The 19253-nt window shown below is 45.3% G+C and overlaps 2 protein-coding genes across 3 annotated transcripts; one reads left to right on the top strand and one right to left on the bottom strand.

Moving 5' to 3' along the window:
• Window positions 1-430: 430 nt before the first annotated feature.
• slc5a10 (solute carrier family 5 member 10) lies at window positions 431-17620 on the bottom strand. The gene is made up of 15 exons (XM_040186096.2): window positions 17064-17620; window positions 16861-16932; window positions 16327-16431; window positions 15711-15770; window positions 15339-15443; window positions 15132-15237; window positions 14945-15025; window positions 14647-14852; window positions 12737-12872; window positions 5567-5674; window positions 5329-5479; window positions 5021-5189; window positions 2714-2929; window positions 1589-1682; window positions 431-1446 (listed from the first exon to the last, which is right to left on the bottom strand). Exons 1-15 carry the CDS (start codon window positions 17169-17171, stop codon window positions 1238-1240), a joined length of 1926 nt encoding a protein of 641 aa, XP_040042030.1. The 5' UTR covers window positions 17172-17620; the 3' UTR covers window positions 431-1237.
• Window positions 6272-14292, top strand: fam83gb (family with sequence similarity 83 member Gb). Of its 2 annotated transcripts, none has more exons than XM_040186095.2 (5): window positions 6272-7460; window positions 8850-9017; window positions 9877-10001; window positions 10874-12265; window positions 13444-14292. In XM_040186095.2, the coding sequence occupies exons 1-5, from the start codon at window positions 6969-6971 to the stop codon at window positions 13538-13540; spliced, it is 2274 nt and encodes a 757-aa protein (XP_040042029.2). In that variant the 5' UTR covers window positions 6272-6968; the 3' UTR covers window positions 13541-14292. The 2 variants fall into 2 exon arrangements, with proteins under 2 accessions (XP_040042029.2, XP_040042028.2); XM_040186094.2 differs by having other exon boundaries at window positions 10874-12269.
• Window positions 17621-19253: the final 1633 nt, after the last annotated feature.

Raw genomic sequence — 19253 nt, 5'->3', positions numbered from 1 at the left:
TGCACTGGTTTAGATTCTAGTGCAACGCTGAATTTGTGCCCCACTGCTTTTAAATTTGAAACCAATGTTAATTATTTATGTGGTATGAAGAAAAATTGCCACGTATTTGTGTGTTTCTACCATTGAAATTTGAGGACTTGTTTCTTTTCTCTTTCCTTTATTATTAATAACTGAGTAACGTAATGACGAAAGTAATGAAGAGGATAAAAGATTTGGCCCTCAGTGAACCTTTACAAATCCTTGATCCCAATAACCTCCTTCCACCAAACGCTTGTATTCAAAATATGAATATGAAAATGCAATTGAACTTCATATTTGCTTTGTCTGACCGCTTTGTCTAACCGCATCCTGAGTGAATGTAAATAAACTGTGAACAAGACCAATAAAGAGCGATATATCTGGTCGTAAATACTGGACCAACACTTGTAGCTTTGATGCATGAATCTTCAAATTTATTTGAGAAATCACAAGAATAAACATTTGATAGAAAAATTGTCGGGATAAGAACAACAGGATCTGTTGTTAAGACCATTTTCAGTTCTGATAAATCATAATTGTAATTATTTCCTCTTCATTTATGTGCTCCAAAAGTGTGTATATTAAAACTCAACAAATTATAAAGGTTGACACATTTCTAAACTACATAAACAAGCTAAATAAGAAAAACACAAGAACAATAACTGAGGTTTCACAAAACCCTGAAAAACATAACAAATATATAATTACTATTAGGTAATTAGGTATGAAGACTAAATGGAAGTATACAATCTGAACCACAAACGTATTCTTACTATATATTATGTAAGCTTTCAATTTAAGATGAAACGCCCTTTTATTTCATTAACTGCACCTTCATGTTAGCTTGTTACAAGCCACAAGCTTCATTGTGATTTGCACAATAGCCTTCTCAAACTTTTAAAACCAGGTTACTTTTTGAACGTTTTTTGAGCCTCCTAAACTTCTCCCATGTCATTATCTGTCATTATGGACACTTCCATACGGATGTGGATACAGATTACTCTCAAAATTGTCTCCGTTTAGTGGTTTGTGGTAAGAGGTTTGTCCTCTCTGTTATCTAGGTTCTTTAAGTTAAAAGGTTTTTTTCTTTTCTTTTCAATGCCTGACGGATGATCTGCAGGATTTCTGTAAAGTCAGTACAAAAAAAAGGGTTCTTTCACCACGTCTGTGGCGATATTGGCCAGAGTTGCAAAGGAGGTTGAAACAGGATGTTGAATCCTCAGGCAAAGTACGCGTAGAGAAAAATGTTAATGCTGACCACCATTATGGCATTGACACAGCAGAACCTGGACCAGAACACGCTCTCTCGGACGTTCTGGACTCTGGGAGTTGGAGTCTCCTCTGAGCGCCGCGCCGCTGAGATACACAGTCCTGTCCCCCGACCACATGTCCCCCGACCACAAGCCCCCCGCTGGGTGGGCTCGGAGCCTGCAACACACACACACACACAGCAGACTCAGGAAGTCACTCAAACAATAACTACAGCAGCGCATGTGTGTGTGTGTGTGTGTGTGTTGATGAGTCTTTATCACATGATGAGTAGTTTTGCTGTGAATATGCACACGCTTACCCTGGGAGCTACGGTGGCTGACAGAGGACACTTTCTGGAGAGGGATTTCTCTCGGTGGCTCTTCAGTCAAAGTCCACCAGGTCAGGTTACACAACTGAAAATTGAAATAAAAAGACATTTATTGTCTAAGAATTACAGTTGGACATAATTAAAACCTACACTACATGTAGAGACGATCCAGAGCTGCTGCCTTAGTTATGAAGACGGGAAACATGGACAATCTGCCTCCGCCCACCTCTAAATCTAGATACCAATACTAACATACAAACAAGAATCCCCATGTTAATTGCTGGGCTTTGGATGTGCTGGTAGGTGGATTTATTCCACATATGGTGGAGCCACGCTAGCCCTTCCTTCTGCTTTAAGCCTTTTATGCTAAGCTAAGCTAACCAGCTGATGGCTGTAGCTTCACGTTAAACAGACAAAAATATGAGATGTTGTCGTCTCGACTTCTAACCTTAAAGCATGAAAGCATATTTCCCAAATAAACATTTCACACCTTTTTGGGCGAGACGGGCCAATCTGACGTGCCGACTTTCCGTGCGTGATTAACGGTTACTCATGACGTCATTCCTTAATGTCAATTCTACATCTTAGAAAACACAGGGGCGTCCCAGTTAGCATGGATACTATTGTGTATGAAAATTAATTGACCTAAGCCACCTACACTGATCTTTTATCTATGTAACAAAGCATTGTGATTAATTGTCCGTGGGAGGCTAAATAAATCTTTCTGTGACTTTCAAACGAATCTTTATGAAATACAAGATGAGATCAGAGCGGCTGCTGTTTGCATTTGGAGGTCACAGTTCAGTAGTCAAACCTGACAAATGATTCACTGGCTTCAAATACTTGTGATTTAGTAACTTTCTTTTGTCTGCAACAAAAGCTGTACTTTACTGTGAGATGTAGCTCTTTGCTTGACTGTAGACCCGTGCGATACAGATAGGTTTAAACCTCTTTCATTGACCATGAAACACGGCCACCTTCCAGATAACACGGCTCCTTAACCACAGATTCAACCGTTTTTATGTTTAGCAGATAAGGTGTACCAACAGCAACATGCCCACAGAAGCCTTGCTTCCCCCGGTGTATCTTTTGTCTTCTCTATCTGTGTGTACACACCTGTTCGTGGCTGGGCGGCGGTGTGAGCAGTGACACTATTGTGACAACGATGGCGGTGAGTCCACAGAGCAGAATGGCAAAATGGAGGTAGTGGACGCTGCGCAGGACCGCGGGCGCCGAGTCCACGATTCCACACCTGGGAGGCGGGAAGGCAAACTCCAGCACCATCCTGCACACGCCCACCACCAAACCCACCATCAGGCCCCAGAACGCACCCTGGATGCAAACAAACAAACAAACAAACAAACGCATTCACTCAGATTTCATTACACTTAATGTGCTCGACTCAGAAGCTTCAGTATTTCCGGAGCGTTTGTTCTCGTAACGCTCTCACTTTCCCACCACGATCATTTGTCACCAGCGTGTCACTTCTTACTGAAGCGCGCGCACACACGCACGTGTAACGACACAAATAACTCCCTGTCTCCGTCTTTGTTCAGCCATCAACGAGGAATGTGATCCATGTGGTTCGGTTTACCAAACATGAAAATAATCTCCATGTCACGGCTCACAAAGCAGTCGCCTGTCCTTCTGCTTAGCACATTATTACTCCAAACAATTCATCTCTTTGATTTAGTTCTTTTTGCTTTTAACGTGACCACGTTTGGAAAGAAATAAGGCAACAGCTATGTTTGTTGTTAAGTTTCCAACTCTTGCAGAATGGTTTGTTTTTCAGTTCATATTAAGATTTAAAAAATCATCTTCAGATGAAAACGTACATTTCTAGGATAAATGGATAAAGAGACAAACGCATACATACAGACACAACATTTGTCTAATTGTAACGACACCAATTACAGGGTTGATTAGTATTTTTACAAGTTACATTAGGCGCTGAGGTTCAAAGAATACGCAGGTTGTGTAGTCACGATACACGTGAATGTTCCCATTAAAAAAGGTCGGCATTGTTTTCTCTCCACGGTTCGCAGACTAGTCAGTGCGAGTCACATCCTGCATGGTGGGGCGTGCCCTTTGACCTCATGAGTCAACGCCGTTGAGCCTCGTACAGCAGTGTGCTCACTGTGTTCATATGAACAAAAAACAGTGCTGCCTTTATAATAATGAAATGGAAACATTCAAAACAAACGACTAAGGCATTTTCAACTTCCTTTGAGTAAGCATGCATTTGTACCAGGTCACATAAACATTAATGTTATTGCCAAATTTAATTGCTCAAATAGTTGTTGACACATTTTTCATGTTTATTTAAATGGAAACTCTCAAACTGGTTGTTGTTTTCAACCCATGTTGTAACCAAAGTCCAGAGTAAACTAAATACACGTTTTGAAGCTTAATTCAGAGCTAGATGTAATATATATATATATATATATATATATATATATGTAAGGGGGAAAAACGTTTTATTTTAACTATAAGTTGAAAAGTCCTTAATATCTTATTTTAGTAGTTAAAAGCGTGTTCACGGAGAACAGACACACCCCGGACGTGCTCCTTTAAAACAGGGATTCAGTGTTGAAGCTAGAGGACTGGTCTCTACTCGCAGCGGAAAACTAATTCCAACACGTGGAATCAGGCTGAAAGACACTTTTACTGCAGCCGTGTTGCTCTTTCAGTTCCCTTTGTTAGTCGTCTAACTTGTAATAATTGCACTTTCCCTCACTTGCACTCTGTTATCAGCTGGAAAACCCTTTCATCTATTGTAGTAAGTGTAGGAGCGGTGCACTGATGCCGCTTTTCTCCTGAGGAAATAATAAACAATGCGCACTTCATAAAACCAGGGAGGGACACACAAAGACACACATGTGCGCGCACACGCGTGGTCTCTGCACACCGAGCAGCGAGAGACGTCGGCAGCTGGATCCCATGTGAGACTAATAAATCCCAACACCGGTGCAGAGTGGGAGGGAGGACAAACAGGCGACGTCTTTCACACTGTGATGAGTTGTGATGTCTATGGTTTGGCTTCCAGACTGCAGTGACCTTCGAACCGTTTGCTTGTTTGTGTGAAAATGTGTCTGGCGAAAAGAAACCTTGTGTGTTGTCCCCATGAAATTTAATTATGCTTTTTTTCATTAATACTGTGTGTACTTAAATGTTTCTGACAGTAATTACTGCTTAATGATCAGTTAACTAATATATCCACAATGTTGTTTTATTCATGGATGTAAGAAAATAGGTGTTTTCACCTATAAAAAAAGAGTTTCGATTGAATATATTGGCGTTTTGGACTGTTGATTCAGACAAAACTACCAATCTAAAGACATCCCATTGGAGTATTAGTGCGCACTTTACACAAATGTATAGACAAAACTACGAATAAAAGAAAAGAGCTTGTTTGTGTGTCACCTGCTCATTGGTCCTCGTCCAGAAGATGGCCAGGGTGAAGACGGCGGTGACGGGCGGAGCGAGGTAGCTCGTCACCGACTGGATGTAAACGTACAGCTGGCCGCTGTTGGCCGACTGCAGGATGGGGATCCACACCACGCTCACCACCACCAAGATAACGGTCACGATCCTGGAACAAAACCCACGTCTCTTCCGCGTTAAAGCTTCTCTTTTCTTCATCGCATGGTGCATACGTCGGCTGCCGCCGTCCAGGGTTCGGGGACGGATGACCTCTGACCCCTGACCCTCCGTCCTCGGAGCAGACGTACCTGCCGACCAGTAGCAGCTCTTTCTCCGAGGCCCGTTGGCGGTGCTTCTTCCAGATGTCCATGGTGAAGAGCGTGGAGCTGCTGTTGAAGATGGAGGTCAGCGATGACATCAGAGCGGCCATCATCACCGCTATCATAAGTCCGCGCAGACCTGTAGAAACGGCACGCGGGTGAGCGGCGCGCGCGCTTGGAAATTGAAAACTTCGGTGGAGGCGCTTTGAAACAACAGCGTTCTCACCGCTTGGCATGAGTTCAATGACCAGTTTGGGAAAGGCGATGTTGGAGCATCCCACCTCAGCTCCACACACTCGCACACACTCCTCTGGATCCACACACCCCACAGTGTCTGAAATATGAACACACACGTAATTCACTCAAAGGGGCGGAAGACGTTACAACATTCATGTTGGGTCTAGGGATACTAAATTAATTGAAATGAAGATTATTTACTACGTTTGGCTCCATTTGGTAGATCACGTGCAACAGATGTTGCACAACTCGTTTTTTAACAATCATAATGTAGGAAACCGCGATATTCCGTTAAAAAGGAGCGTTTTCTTTTTTCTTAATCCTGAATTATATAGCCTGCGAACCCAGACATGCACGAGTAATTATCGGTGAGTAAGGTTTATCTCCAATAAGCAGATTTAAGAGTCACACGTCTGGTATCTGCACTGCATTGCCTAAAAAGGAAACATTCTGCTTGTTGTTTTCCTATCGATTCTTTCTTTATTAAACTATATAGTACTAAAGTAATTAGTAATTAACCTCCTTCAACTGTGGGAAGAGAACAACAATATTTTATTATATTATAAAAACAAGATGGAGCCGTGCTTATTTGTGACACTGTCCGTCTTAACGGTTCTGTTTTTGGGATGAAAAACGGGTTTTTTTCTCCCTCCCCGCTGCCCCGGCAGAAGAAGGGTGGAGTCAACAGCCCGCATTTCCTCCCCAACTACCGGACATTCCGCCTCGCTAACCCCGGTGACACCGCCTCGCTAACCCCGGTGACGGGGGCTTCCGTTGCCGAAACCCTCGAGGCAGACACACGCTACGGGGAGTTCACAGCGCACTCCGGAGAACCGGAGCACCGGACCTCCGTGAACCTTCTGTCTGGAGGAACTTTTTCGAGGGGGGGAGGTTCGGGAACCGAGTCGAGACACGTACGCGCCACGTTACTGACTTTGTCTGTTTTTGTCCGTTTTTTTCGGGGTTCTTTGAACCGGCAAAAAAACAACAAAAAAAAGAGGGGAAAGTTCCCACAGTTCATTTAAGGAGGATTTATTTCTCCATCTCAACGTCGGGTTTGACTCACAGGCAGCAGACACGCACTCATCCACCCGGGACAGCTGCCTTCCGTGCCCCGCGGTGCCGCCGAGCCGGGCCCCCGCCGCCGGGCTCCTCCCGGCCCCGCCGTCAGGTGAGAGGCGTGGCGCCCGGGACGTGGGAGCGCCGGTCGACCAACACCTGAGAGGCTGCGCGTGCTCCTTCCAGAACACCTGAGACCGCGAGAGTCCGCGCTCGGGGGGGGGGGAACCATGCAGCGGAATGACCCGCTCAAAGTTTGACCCTTCTGGAAACCGGCGACTGGAAACTGGGTCAGATTGGTTTTGTTACTTAACGGCTCATCGATCGCGGCCATGGCTTTGTCTCAGGTCCAATGTCTGGACAACCACCACGTCAACTCGCGCGTGAGCGAGGGGAAGCCGGAGTTCTTCTACTGCGAGGACCAGCGGCTGGCGCTCGAGGTGCTGGTCGCCGACGGCCGCGATGCGTTCGCGGACCACGTCCGCGAGAAGGGCGTGCGGGACTTCCTCTCGGAACCGGAGCTGGAGCGGATCGCGCGCACGGCGGAGGCCTACCGGCCCGGCGGCGAGCATCACCACAAGCTGGAGAACCCCGGGCCCGGGAACCTCACGCCGGGCTCCGGGGAATTCGGAGGGGACGGCGAGGTGTCGCTGCAGTATTGGCCGGACCGCTCGGAGGGCTCGGTGGGGGAGCTGGACCTCGGCTGGCCCGATTCCATCTCGTACCGAGGGGTCACGCGCGTGACCGTGCACACGCAACCGCCGAGCGAGGGGCACACGCACATCAAGGAGGTGGTGCGCAAAAGCATTGCGTCAGCGCAGAGGGTAGGCAGCACGCGCCTGGTGGTGCGTTCATAACGCGGTGATTAATCACGTTTTTAGGAAGCTGCAGCCACATCGAGCAGAAAACAAAGTCCTCAGGGAACAAAGAAAATACTTAACTCTCCTTGTGTGAGCTTATGATTTGTATGCGTGGCAAAGCTCTTGTGTCGTTGTATTGTAATATATAATAATAATAATACAATCAAGTATAAAATGCACTAATTGTAGGTTATCACGGTCAACACGCAAATAACCGCAGTAAAAGGGCGATTGAGGACACAACCGAGAACTGCATATCTTTGGGTTTTAATCTGTTTATGGACTAACAGAGGAAGATGAATAAGTTATGAAAATAATTGTTAGTTGCATTACATTAGTGTTTGTTTTTGTTTTACATGCTTTATGTTCAATCCCTGACTTTAGAATGATTGTTTTTATCAGTTTTTTTGGCCACAAACCCTGCTGACATCATCGCATTGCATCAGGCTGAATAACATCTACCAAAATAACCTGGCAGGGCCGTGAATTTGGACTAAATTTAATCCAGCGCCTCGCTCCACCTCGTCTTCGGCCTCCGTCTTGTTTTACACGCGAAGCCCGGTTCCCTTTTTCTCCAACATGTGACTCAAATGAAATGTGCAGACAACAAAGGTCTGATAAAACAAGTCCGATCTCGCCAATGGAAAGAACCAGTGATCGGGTCACATGGCGGCGGTCCATACGCAACCTTTACTTTACAAGTTTGTCATGTGTCCCTCAGGGCAAAAAAGACTTCTAATGAATTGGTTCATTATTTGTTAACTTTTTTCTCTGCACACACAACACTTTTTTTTGCCAAAGCTGCTGTTGAATTTAACTCTCCTAACAAACTGCTCCCATTGTGCAGCTTGTTTGTGTCGTATTTAAATAATTCTGCTTTTTAGTACCTACTATCTTCTCTACGTTGTAGTTTTTATAGCTTCCTCTGAGATTCGTTGTACAAAAGCAAATGTATTATACATTTTAAGGTAAAGCTTTACAAACTAGCCGTTTTCTAGATTTCTGCAGTTTTAAACGTCGTACTGGGACAAGCGTGCCATGCTCGCACTAGGGTCGTATTGTTAAACCCACATAACGCACACTGTCCAGACACTTGACACTCTATCGCCAGTCTGCACAGCGCTGTTTGTGTCTAGCAGGCTGCTTTTGGGACGTCCGTGTCGCACCTATTCTTTGTCTTTCAGGGGTTTTTGATTCACTTTTAAGAGGCTGTTCTCATAAGTGCACAGCTTCCTTTGTGCATTTAATAGGGGGTAATATTGTTAAATCAAACCCGCCTTCACCGACCAGGAAAGACTAACGCCTTGTGTGGTTTCCTCCCTCTATTTTGTGTGTGTGTGTGTGTGTGTGTAGGTGATTGCCGTGGTGATGGATGTATTTACAGACGTGGATATCTTTCGAGACCTGCTGGATGCGTCCTACAAACGCAAAGTTCCTGTGTACATTATCATTGACGTGGCTTCGGTCCCCTGCTTTCTTTCCATGTGTGGCAGAGCTGATATGCACAGTGGACACCTAAAGGTATGCATGCACACACACGCACACACACACACACACACACACACACACACACACACACACACACACACACACACAGATGTTTTGATAAACCTGCTGATGAGCTCTTTGGACAGATGGCTGCTCCGGATAAGCATATAATAATAGAAAACTTACCCGCAAAAAGCTGCAGTTCCAACGTTTCAAATAAAATATGTCTCATTAGTTTGTGATTAAGATCATCTATTTCCAAAAATAAGTAAATTTCAATACAAAATGAATACATGAAAGACGGGAACTCGCTTGATAAACAGGTTTTTGCCTGCAGGCAGAGAAGATCATGCAGCAGCCGGATGTTTGGCTGAATACTTTCTCCTGTGGGATCCATCTGTCTGTGCAGGGACAGAACACACTTAATGTTTTTAAACGTTTCTGTTTCATATCTCGTTCTTCCGTCACCCCGCCAGGCCTCGCCTCTCGCTTAACATCTTTTCTCGTCTGCCTCCTCCGCTGTTGTTACGACCTTATACGACTCTTGTGCCTCCCGTCCCTTGTGGGATTTCACACGAAACATTTATGTAGGAGGTAACGCTCAGCTAGCAACCACACCCTTATCACTTGGCCAAAGACCAACACTGCAGGGTGTGTCACACAAGCATGCACATGCATGCGGTCCATGCTCCAAGCTGCAGAGTCAGCCAACACAACTCAATGGCGCCATTAATGGAGAAGAACTATTTCCTGTTTTTTTTCCTGGTCTTGTAGGTCACCTTCATTTCCCTTTTTTTCTTCACCAATATTCTTCCTCCCATCAAATGTAAATCCAAGAGCCGTCTCCCCACTTCTCCATTAATCCTGCGTGTGTGTTTTTGTGGTTGTCTAGAATCTGCGCGTTCGCAGCTGTGGCGGCGTGGAGTTCTTCACACGGACGGCACAGAAGGTGCGTGGATCACTGAGCCAGAAGTTCCTCCTGATAGACGGAGACAGAGCCATCTCCGGCTCCTACAGGTCAGCAGTTTGTGTCCCTAATCCTTACTCTTGTATTGACATGTATGTGTATGACTGATATGTGAAAGGGCCGTGCACAAAGAGACAAACCCCACACAGCTTTAAGGAGCATTTGTGCATCTTTCAGCTCACTGTTTTCATTTTTCGTGGCTCGCAACTTTACTGACTTTTTTTTTTTCCTCCAGTTTTTATCTTAAAAATATTAAAAGTTAAACTTTGCATTAAACTGCAGAGAAACATTTAGCATCCAAAGGAATGCTTGCCGGGGAGTCAAAAACACAGCATTGATTTAATGCGCGTGTTGATCCACGTCTGCTGGAAGCGTAAATAAGCAACTGCTGGCCGCATAGTTTCATAACGTCTGGAACACTGAGATCAAATTGGCTTAAAGCCACGTTTTTCACCAATATTGCCCAATGTCCTTAAAAACAAAAACATTTGTAAATGAATTAAACTTATGTTATAATCACATGAGAATAACTCAACTCCAGTTTGGGTTACCCAATGTCTTTTCCTTGGGCATGTTGCAACTATGGCATTGTTGTGGTATGCAGCAGCAGCATTTTGTACAACAATACGCAAACCGTTGGTTTGTCTTCTTTGTCTACATTTACTCTGTGCTCTCGTAACCTTAAAGATTAGACAGAGAGGCGTGAAGAGATCATGCACAGAGCATAACACTATACGTGACCTTGGGGTACAAATATTTGGTGTGACGATAAAACTAGTTTTGACTGCACAAGTTGTGACCAAAAAGAAAGAATGTAGCTGCTAAAAACAGGAACCAGGACAAATTTAGTCAGATAATCCCGTAAATAATGGAGTCACCGCTGTGAATCGCTGTGAATGTTTCCATGTCTTTGTTCCTCCAGCTTCACTTGGTCCTCATCTCGTTTGGACCGGAACCTCATCACCGTGATCACGGGACAGGCGGTGGAGACATTCGACCTGGAGTTCTGTAACCTTTACCTCGTGTCCAGAGGCGTGTCTCTGAACAAGGTCCCCATGGTCGATGAGCCGACCCCCGAACTGGTCCTCTACTCGGCTCCTGCTCCGGTGTCAGCCGCTGTTGCTAGGAAGCTCGTCAATCCAAAATACGCCCTTGTTGCCACGGGAAACTACACAAGTCCCACCTCTTCCGACCAAAACTCCAGCAACAGGAACTCGCAGAATCCCAATGGGCTTAAGGTTATGAAAAAACGCCTCAGACATGTCGTTGAGGAGCAACCTTTACATCCGGGATTAGCCCACCTGGAGAAAGTGTACCTGATCCCTTACCTGCCCACTTGGCCGGAGCCGGACCCGCCAAGCGACGTGATTGGCTTCATCAACATTAGGGATGAAAAGCGAGCCAATCAGGTTCACTTACAGAGGTCGGAGCGGTTTGAGACCAGCCAGGCAATACGCTTCAGTGCACCACTTTTTCTACCAGCCAAGACTGAGGAACCGTCTTCATCTGGAGATGCAAAGGCTGCCGGAGGAGCAGAAGATCCCCCCGGCGACACGAGTGCAGACGCCTCTGCTGCTGTGAGTCCCACAGGCAAACAACCCAAGGAGAAAACGCACACCGCTCCGAATGAAGATCAAACTGATGCAACAGGTTCCAGTGAGCCCCCCCGGCAGCCCAGCGCGCCTTCAACACCGGTCACACGCACACCGACCGCACCATCACCGCCCCAAGTCCCTCCTGATGCAAAGCCTACAAACGATGATCAGCAAACTCCAGCGACTGAGCCCGTAGCGCCTCCTATTCCTAAACGCCGCACGCTGCAGTTAGTCATACACCCCGCCCCCTCAGAGCAGCCGGACCAACCACAGGTCTCCTTGATGAAAATGGACCAGTTGGATGGTTCGGAGGGTTTCGCCGAAAAGGGGGCCCACGAGGAGCCGGCGCCCGCCCGGGGCCGGATGGCGCCGAAGGACGACGGCAGGGACTCTGGCAGCACGGGCGAGGGCAGCCTGGACAGCGTAAAGGTCATGTGCGACCGGGCGGCCAACGAGGCTCCTTCAAGCAACTCCACGGCCTCGGAGGAGGAGTTCTATGAATGTACCCAGTCGGAGCTGAGCGACCCGATGGTCAACGGGGCGACCACGGGGTCCGGGCGCGGGCATCGCCTCGGTGACGGGGTCAACGTGATGGCCCGCCTCTCCCAGAGCATGCTGGATCTGCGGCAGACCAGCCAGTCAGAGGAGGGCAGTGCCCTCATCCGCCAATCACAGCAGCTCCGCCAACAAGGACACCGGTCCCCTCGTAGGCACATTGGGCAGGTATTATAGTATACAATGATAAAAACTTCCCCATATAGCACAATATATAACTCACTTATTCAGTGGAAAGATAATTCATGGCCATAAATCACCATTTTTATGTCATTTAAAAATACCACTAAATCCAGGTTGTCGAATGCAGTTTTTGCATTTTGATAACGTACTATGTAAATATTTTGATTTCCTTTTTTAGACTGTTGATCCCAAACCCGGGTCTTGAATTGTTCACCGTTCTCTTTTATTTTGAAGACTAAACCATTTTTATCAGGAACTGAAAAGTGAAAGTGAGTCATCACTAACATGGCAGAGGTTCCTAGGAATGATGTTTCTTACGAACGTTTAAATGAATCCCACTAGAGAGGGTGCGTTTCAGAAACAGTTCAAAAGCAAGCCACTACCTGCTCACGGTTAACGGCATTCCTTGTGTTCAAATGTCAAATTGTCAGCCCACATGTGTTTGCACGCACCTGGATAGAGAGCTCGGCTGATCATGCCAGGGAGGATGATGAAGATGAAGGGCAGCATCTTCAGATAAGCAGCCAGGATCGATGCTCCTTTCACATGACTAATGTTCTTAGCAGACAGGGAACGTTGTACAATCACCTACACACAGAGCGACACATACGTATAACAACAATAATAGCACTAACCTCTCAAAAGAGGTAAAAAAGAAATGAATAGTTTGATGAAATATACATAGATTCAAATACAATGCAATTCAACATTTCCAATTAAAATAACAAGCACAGTTAGCGCACTCAATGAAAACAATTGCAGTTTTAAAATAATGTGTTTTAGGAGCGTGATTATCGTCAGTATTAAGGGTTCTTAGGTGCAGTAAAAATCCTCACAATATTAAAAATCCAGTTTAAAACACTGTGAAGGCGCTAAACAGGATTTTATGAATAATCTGTATTGTGATCTATTTGAAGCTTAAACAGTTTTGGGCAAAAACAATGATCTAGAATGGCTTTATTTTTGATTGCTAACTGAAAAGGAAGCTCAGTCTCATGGCATCATAGGAAGCAGGCGAGAAGTCGATCTAAGCATTGAAGGCATTAAAATTTGATCAAAAAGTAACGGGCAGAGGATTGAGCCCTGAGGTACTTCATGGAGGATTTCCAGCAACACCTCCTGGGCTCCTCATCACTCTCTGCTTCTCTTCTCCGTCTAGTTGTTCCACACCTCCAAATCGCCAGGTCGAGGACCTAAAGTCATCATCGCCAAACCGGGACGTTTTTATCGCCCCAACCGACCGGATGTCCAGGTGATCGGAGGACATCGGTACTGGCAGGGTCAGGGCATCCAGCGCGACCACGGCCAGCAGCGTACAGAGATGCGATCCAGCCGGTCGCCGCGGCGACACAGCCCGGGTTACAGGAAGACGGATAGCGCCTCGGCACAGCCGGTAGGCGAGCCGTCAGGGTTGCTAGGAGTATCTCTTTCAAAACTGAGCAATTTGAGACACTTGAGGGCGCGAGGGGGCTCATCGCAGAAGACAGCGTTTGAAAGTAACAAGGCTGACAGGTAGAACTGTTGTGACTACACACGAGGATGGTTATTGATCCTCCTGAAGGAGTGGCGACTCTTCAGTGTGGAATCTCCTCCGTCTCTGGCATATGTTGCCACATACAACTACTATTTAATAAGGATATTTTGACAACGTCGAAAAGAGGAGGCAGTTTGATTTAATATGGGTCGAGAGTTTTGTCATTTAAGCGCGGATCGATCATGACATATTTTGTAGTTTGCCCACCCAGATTAAAAAAGAAAATGTTTTAATTACCTCAACTACTTTTCTGTTTCAGAAGTGTTTACTGTAAATATTATTTTTCACATATCCAACCTGTACAGATGCGACATGCATTGACGACGATGTCCACCGATATTAGAGTCACTGGGATTGGTTACTAGTGGTGTTCGGGTAGGGCTACTGTGTTGATAACTGGTATGTATGCAATTTTCAAACAGTGATGTTGGACAAAACCTGTATGCCGTAAATAAAAAGAGCTCTTGTTGCTGACTCGGCTCTGTTGTTTCCTCAATCAGTTCAGGTAAATTAAAAGTTATCCGTTAACATCCAAATGTTTTGGGAACGTTTGTCATACTGAAAGGAACTTTGACCTTCCCCATTTACTGTGGCTGAGTGGACACAGTTCATCCGGCCAACTTTCAAATTTCAAACTGAACTCTGAATTCAAGTAAATTCAGTCAGGCAAGGCAGTAGTAACACCTGTGCGTCGTGAAAATGTTTAAAATCACTCAACTTATTTTGAGAAACCTCAGCCAAGGGAAACCTTTGGTGCGCATCAGAGGACCTGCAGCATAAGACGCTGCTGCGGTGGTGTTTTCCTGCTTGTTGTTAGTGTAAATGTACCTGGTCAGTGCACCAGTACCAGGTGGCCAGTATGGTGAGCCCCAGCGTCATGCCGGGCCAGGGCAGGTCCCCGGTGACGGCGTCTCTGAACAGGTGCATGGCGTCCTCGCGCGGCAGGTGGCAGGTGCTGTTGGGGATGATCTTACTCGGAATCGCCATGCTGTACACGCGCTCCAGGTTGCCGTAGCCGCCGATCTTGTTGAAGGCTGTGGGCAGAGGGTCGGGAAACACAGGACTCCAGCTACACCTTCCTCAGAAAAACTGCCCGTCTTTAAGGAATCAGGGTAACTGTACATACCAGTGATCGTGAGGATGATCGCCCCAATGATCATGATGAATGTCTGCAGGGTGTCGGTGTAGATGACAGCGGCGAGGCCACCTGCGAGGAAGCCAGCGTGTGTTGTAGGGAATCTTTTCCCCAACGTAACGGTTTTACCAGATGAAATTGCGTGAGTGTGTGTGTGTGTGTGTGTGTGTGGTTGGACCTGCTATGGTGTAGAGCGCAGTGACCACCAGCATGAGGACAGTGGACAGGTAGAGGTTCCATCCCAGACACACCTGGACAAACAAGGCTCCAGAGTACAGGTCAGTCTGCAGACGGAAACACAACAGAGAGTCATTCTCACAGCAGGTGAAGTTACATTTTGGGAAAAGCAAACAAAAACCAAGTAGTGTGCGCGACTTTGTCGTACTGATATCTTTGTGAAGACGGACAGCAGCAGTGAGAGGACAGCCAGGTAGGTCCTGATCCTCTCTCCTCCGAATCGACGGCCCAGGTACTCTGGCATTGTCACGATCTGAACACACACACATTTCAACTCTTTCAACACACCGCAGCTACACACAATCTGCCAATTAGCAGATAGTAACTCTGGACGTGAAGTACCAGCATGAGGTAATTCACGCTCTTTGTCAAACAGTGTGTGTGGTGTGGTGGAACACCCTTTTGGGGAATTTTCAAGGTGGAGTAATGATGTGTCTTGGCACCCAGATGTACCTGCTGGACAAGCCTGAACAAGTAGACATAGATCTGTTAACATCAGCGTGTGTGTGTGTAAACTAACCCCCGAGGAGATGTAGACAGGCACAAATACCCAGGCCAGAGCCAGCAGCACATAGGTGGCCTGAGAAGAAGACAGACAGAGGACAGAAGATGCTTTGACCAGATTGTGCAGGCAGGCGACCATTCATCGATCAACTTTGATCTCTGTAGCTCTTCATGTGCAAGCCTTTGCAAAGTTGCCTGACTTGTGCGTCATATTCTATACTTAATAAAGTTGTGGAGCATTAAAAACCTTCTGCTGCCGCCCTCTGCAGCCTATTGAAGGAAGTTAAAACCCAAAGCACCATGCAGAATAAATACCCATTGGTACGGACAGACAGGAAAGAGGTTATTAGGTAAAAGGGCTTTTACAAATGCTTATGTCAACTTCTTTTTTGTGGGCTGCAAAGGAGAAATTAGTCATTGCAGCTGTATGTAGTTTTTTGTTACAGAATGTTATTTAATCAGCCACATTACGGTAATGCTTTAAAGTTCAGAAGAAATTGAATTGGATTGGCAGGCCTGCTTCATTCCATAACGTGTTTACTATTAACAGATAGAGCAGCATCACTAGATGTTTTGCTGAATGGGCAGATGTGCGTGTGCGTGTGTGTGTGTGTGTGTGTTTGTCTACTCACGTTCCATTCAAAACCAGTGACGGCGATGCCCCCTGCAGCTCCGGTACCGGCCAAACCAATAAACAGACCTGAGCCTTCTGAACTGGCAAAGAGAGACGCTCCAATCTGAGCACATGAGGGAGACATTTTAGGTAAAAGCAGCAACACAGCGATTAAAAAAATGCTTTTTTACAAGTTAAAATATATGCATATATAAGCTTACTTAAAAGTAGCAAAAGTTTACATATCAAAAGTAAAATACATTTTTCACATTTGTAAAACGTTTTCACCAGCATCGCCTCTTTTTTCTTCTTTATCACAAACAAAAAGGCTGATTTAATCTTCAGTGCTATTATTTATATTTCTCAGTATCATAAAGAGATTTACACACTTACACACGATTAATATGTATTTTGTCTAAATCTTGTCACCCAAGAAATCACATCAAAGCTATTATAAGCGATCAGCTTTTTTTTATCAGAAAAGGTGAGAATTTACAGAGCAGAACACCTGACACACACACACACACACACACACACACACACACACACTCACCGGCCACCACGCCATGTCCCGTCCAGCCAAGAAATATCCGCTCAGAGTGTTCCTGCTCACCCTGCATGATGACTGACAGAGAACACGGTTACACGGGGGCATCCAGAACACGTCAGACACACACAAACACACACATATATGCATGTGTGTGTGCTTTTGTGTATATGTGCACATCCATGTATGTATGGAGCTCTGACTCTCACCCAGATGCCGACAGCGATGTTGAGGAGAAAGTAGGTCACTATGACAATAATGTCCGGGGAGCTGAAGGACCGAGCCAGGGCGTAGAAGTTGACGGTGGAGTTTGACATCCTCGCCGTCCACGGCAACGCTCACCCGCGCGCACACTTAAAAAAACACACACACCAAAAACCGCAATTCCTGCGCAGCCGTGTCCCCGCGGCCGCACGTGCGCACACCTGTCGAATCACACCTGTGCAGTCGCTCTCACCGGCCTCCTCTCATAGCGTGGACCTGCTCTGCAGACACCAAGGTGAACACCTCGCATTCCCTTCTCACCTCCCCATCCAGCACGCACACACACACACACACACACACACACACACACACACACACGCGCATGCATGCACGCACGCACACACTCTCTGGTGGAGGCCTCCGTACGAGCTGTTACAGAAAGCGAGTGCGTGGCGTTTCTTGTATACGCGTGAAGACCTTCAGTCCTTCGGCCGAACCGATGATTAAACACATCAGCCTTAATGTGGACACGCGCGCCGTGCGTGGGGATAATGGAGTGCGCGGGGTGGCCGAGCGGCCACAGATGCTCTTGTGGACCAGAGTCCACGCTGATGCACACAAAACACACACGCACACGCGGATGGTCAATCATTGCCGATGACAAGTTTATAATCATTAGTGTTTTTAACACGCAAACACCTGCTGGTTAGTGCTAAGTAGTGTGCGTGAGAGTGCGTGTGCATGCATTGTGTGTGTGTGTGTGTGTGTGTGTGTGAGAGAGAAACTCTGTATGTGTCTTAACTGGTTTCATTCAGTAACTTTTAGGAAGGCATCAATTACTCAGTGAAGGTTTTTACTAAAGTAAGACAGTAAACACATGATAAGACAACCAATCTCATAAAAACTATGATTCAGTGTATTTTTCCAAGGCATTTCTTCACATGATTACATGGTATATTTATTGTGCATCCAAATTATTTTTCAGAAATCTATCTATCTATAATACTTTCAAGATTCTAGGGTGTTTATGCATCAGCGCATAAGCAGTTTCTAATTTAGAAACTAAACCAAATGAATCTATTTAAATACATGTAATCAGAGTTATTAACAGCCTCACAGAGAAATGGTGTGTGGGATTTAACCTTGTGAAACATTTGGAAATATTTGTAAGTGCCATGTGGTCAAACCTCCTGAGATCGAGAGTTTATATTATTAAATATTAAATTTTAGTTTTAGTAATTTTACATCCTTAATAGTCTTGCGTCTTCCACGTCACTTATGAATCACCATGAACACGAATGAGTCAAAATGTGTTTTTATTTTCAAAATAAAGTATATGTGATTAGTAGCAGCAGACTATGCAAGTCATTGTATATATAGTTTAAATTTGATATATCAAATATCACGAATACTAAATATTTTTTATAACTATTAATAGATTAAACATAAGGAGAAGAAACATTTATAACTATACATGATATAATATCACAATCAGCTTTTCAAAATGTTTTAGTGCAAATTAAGTTCTGATAAAAATTTAAAATCTTTATTAATTAACTGAATTCCTCCTTTGATCCCACCACGGTGACGGATAAATAGCTGAAAACGTTTTCAAATGTGACTTCTTTGATTTGAAGAAAAAAAAATTTTTCACTCAACACGACATTTTTCACAGAGTGACATTACGAGAGGAAGAGACAGAAGCTGTTTAGCTGACTTTGCTTTCGTGCCTCCGGATGTGAAATTAACAACCTGCTGGCCAGTGTGTGTTTGCTGTGAGGAGCAGATGGTGGCGATGGAGTCTTCCTGACGTCACACACGTCATCATCAATCTCTCTCTTTCTTAAGATAGACAAAGACAAACCTTTATGGATAAAAGAAAGTGAGGAAAAGTACATGCACAACGGTACATAATGTGAGCGTGTGCAGCAGCTCTCAAAATATAAAGTGAAAGCAGGTGGTAGCATCAATGCGAAACCTGACATGTACACAGTATGGAGACTAAATATGTATGCGAAGAGCGTGTAAGGCCGATGTACAGTTATGTGGCATGAGTGACTCATTTAGTAGAATTTAATTAGAGAATCTCTTACCAAAATCTTACGTTACACAAATTCAAATTGCAATTCCAAAATAACAAGATAATCAACAGGCCAATGCATTAAGACTCTGCAGTGGTGCTTTTAAAAGCGTCC

The sequence above is a fragment of the Gasterosteus aculeatus genome, chromosome 9 (genome assembly GCF_964276395.1).
Source record: "Gasterosteus aculeatus chromosome 9, fGasAcu3.hap1.1, whole genome shotgun sequence".
Lineage (NCBI taxonomy): Eukaryota > Metazoa > Chordata > Actinopteri > Perciformes > Gasterosteidae > Gasterosteus > Gasterosteus aculeatus.
Note: the sequence above shows the minus strand (reverse complement) of the source record. Positions and strands in the feature narration are given on the sequence as shown.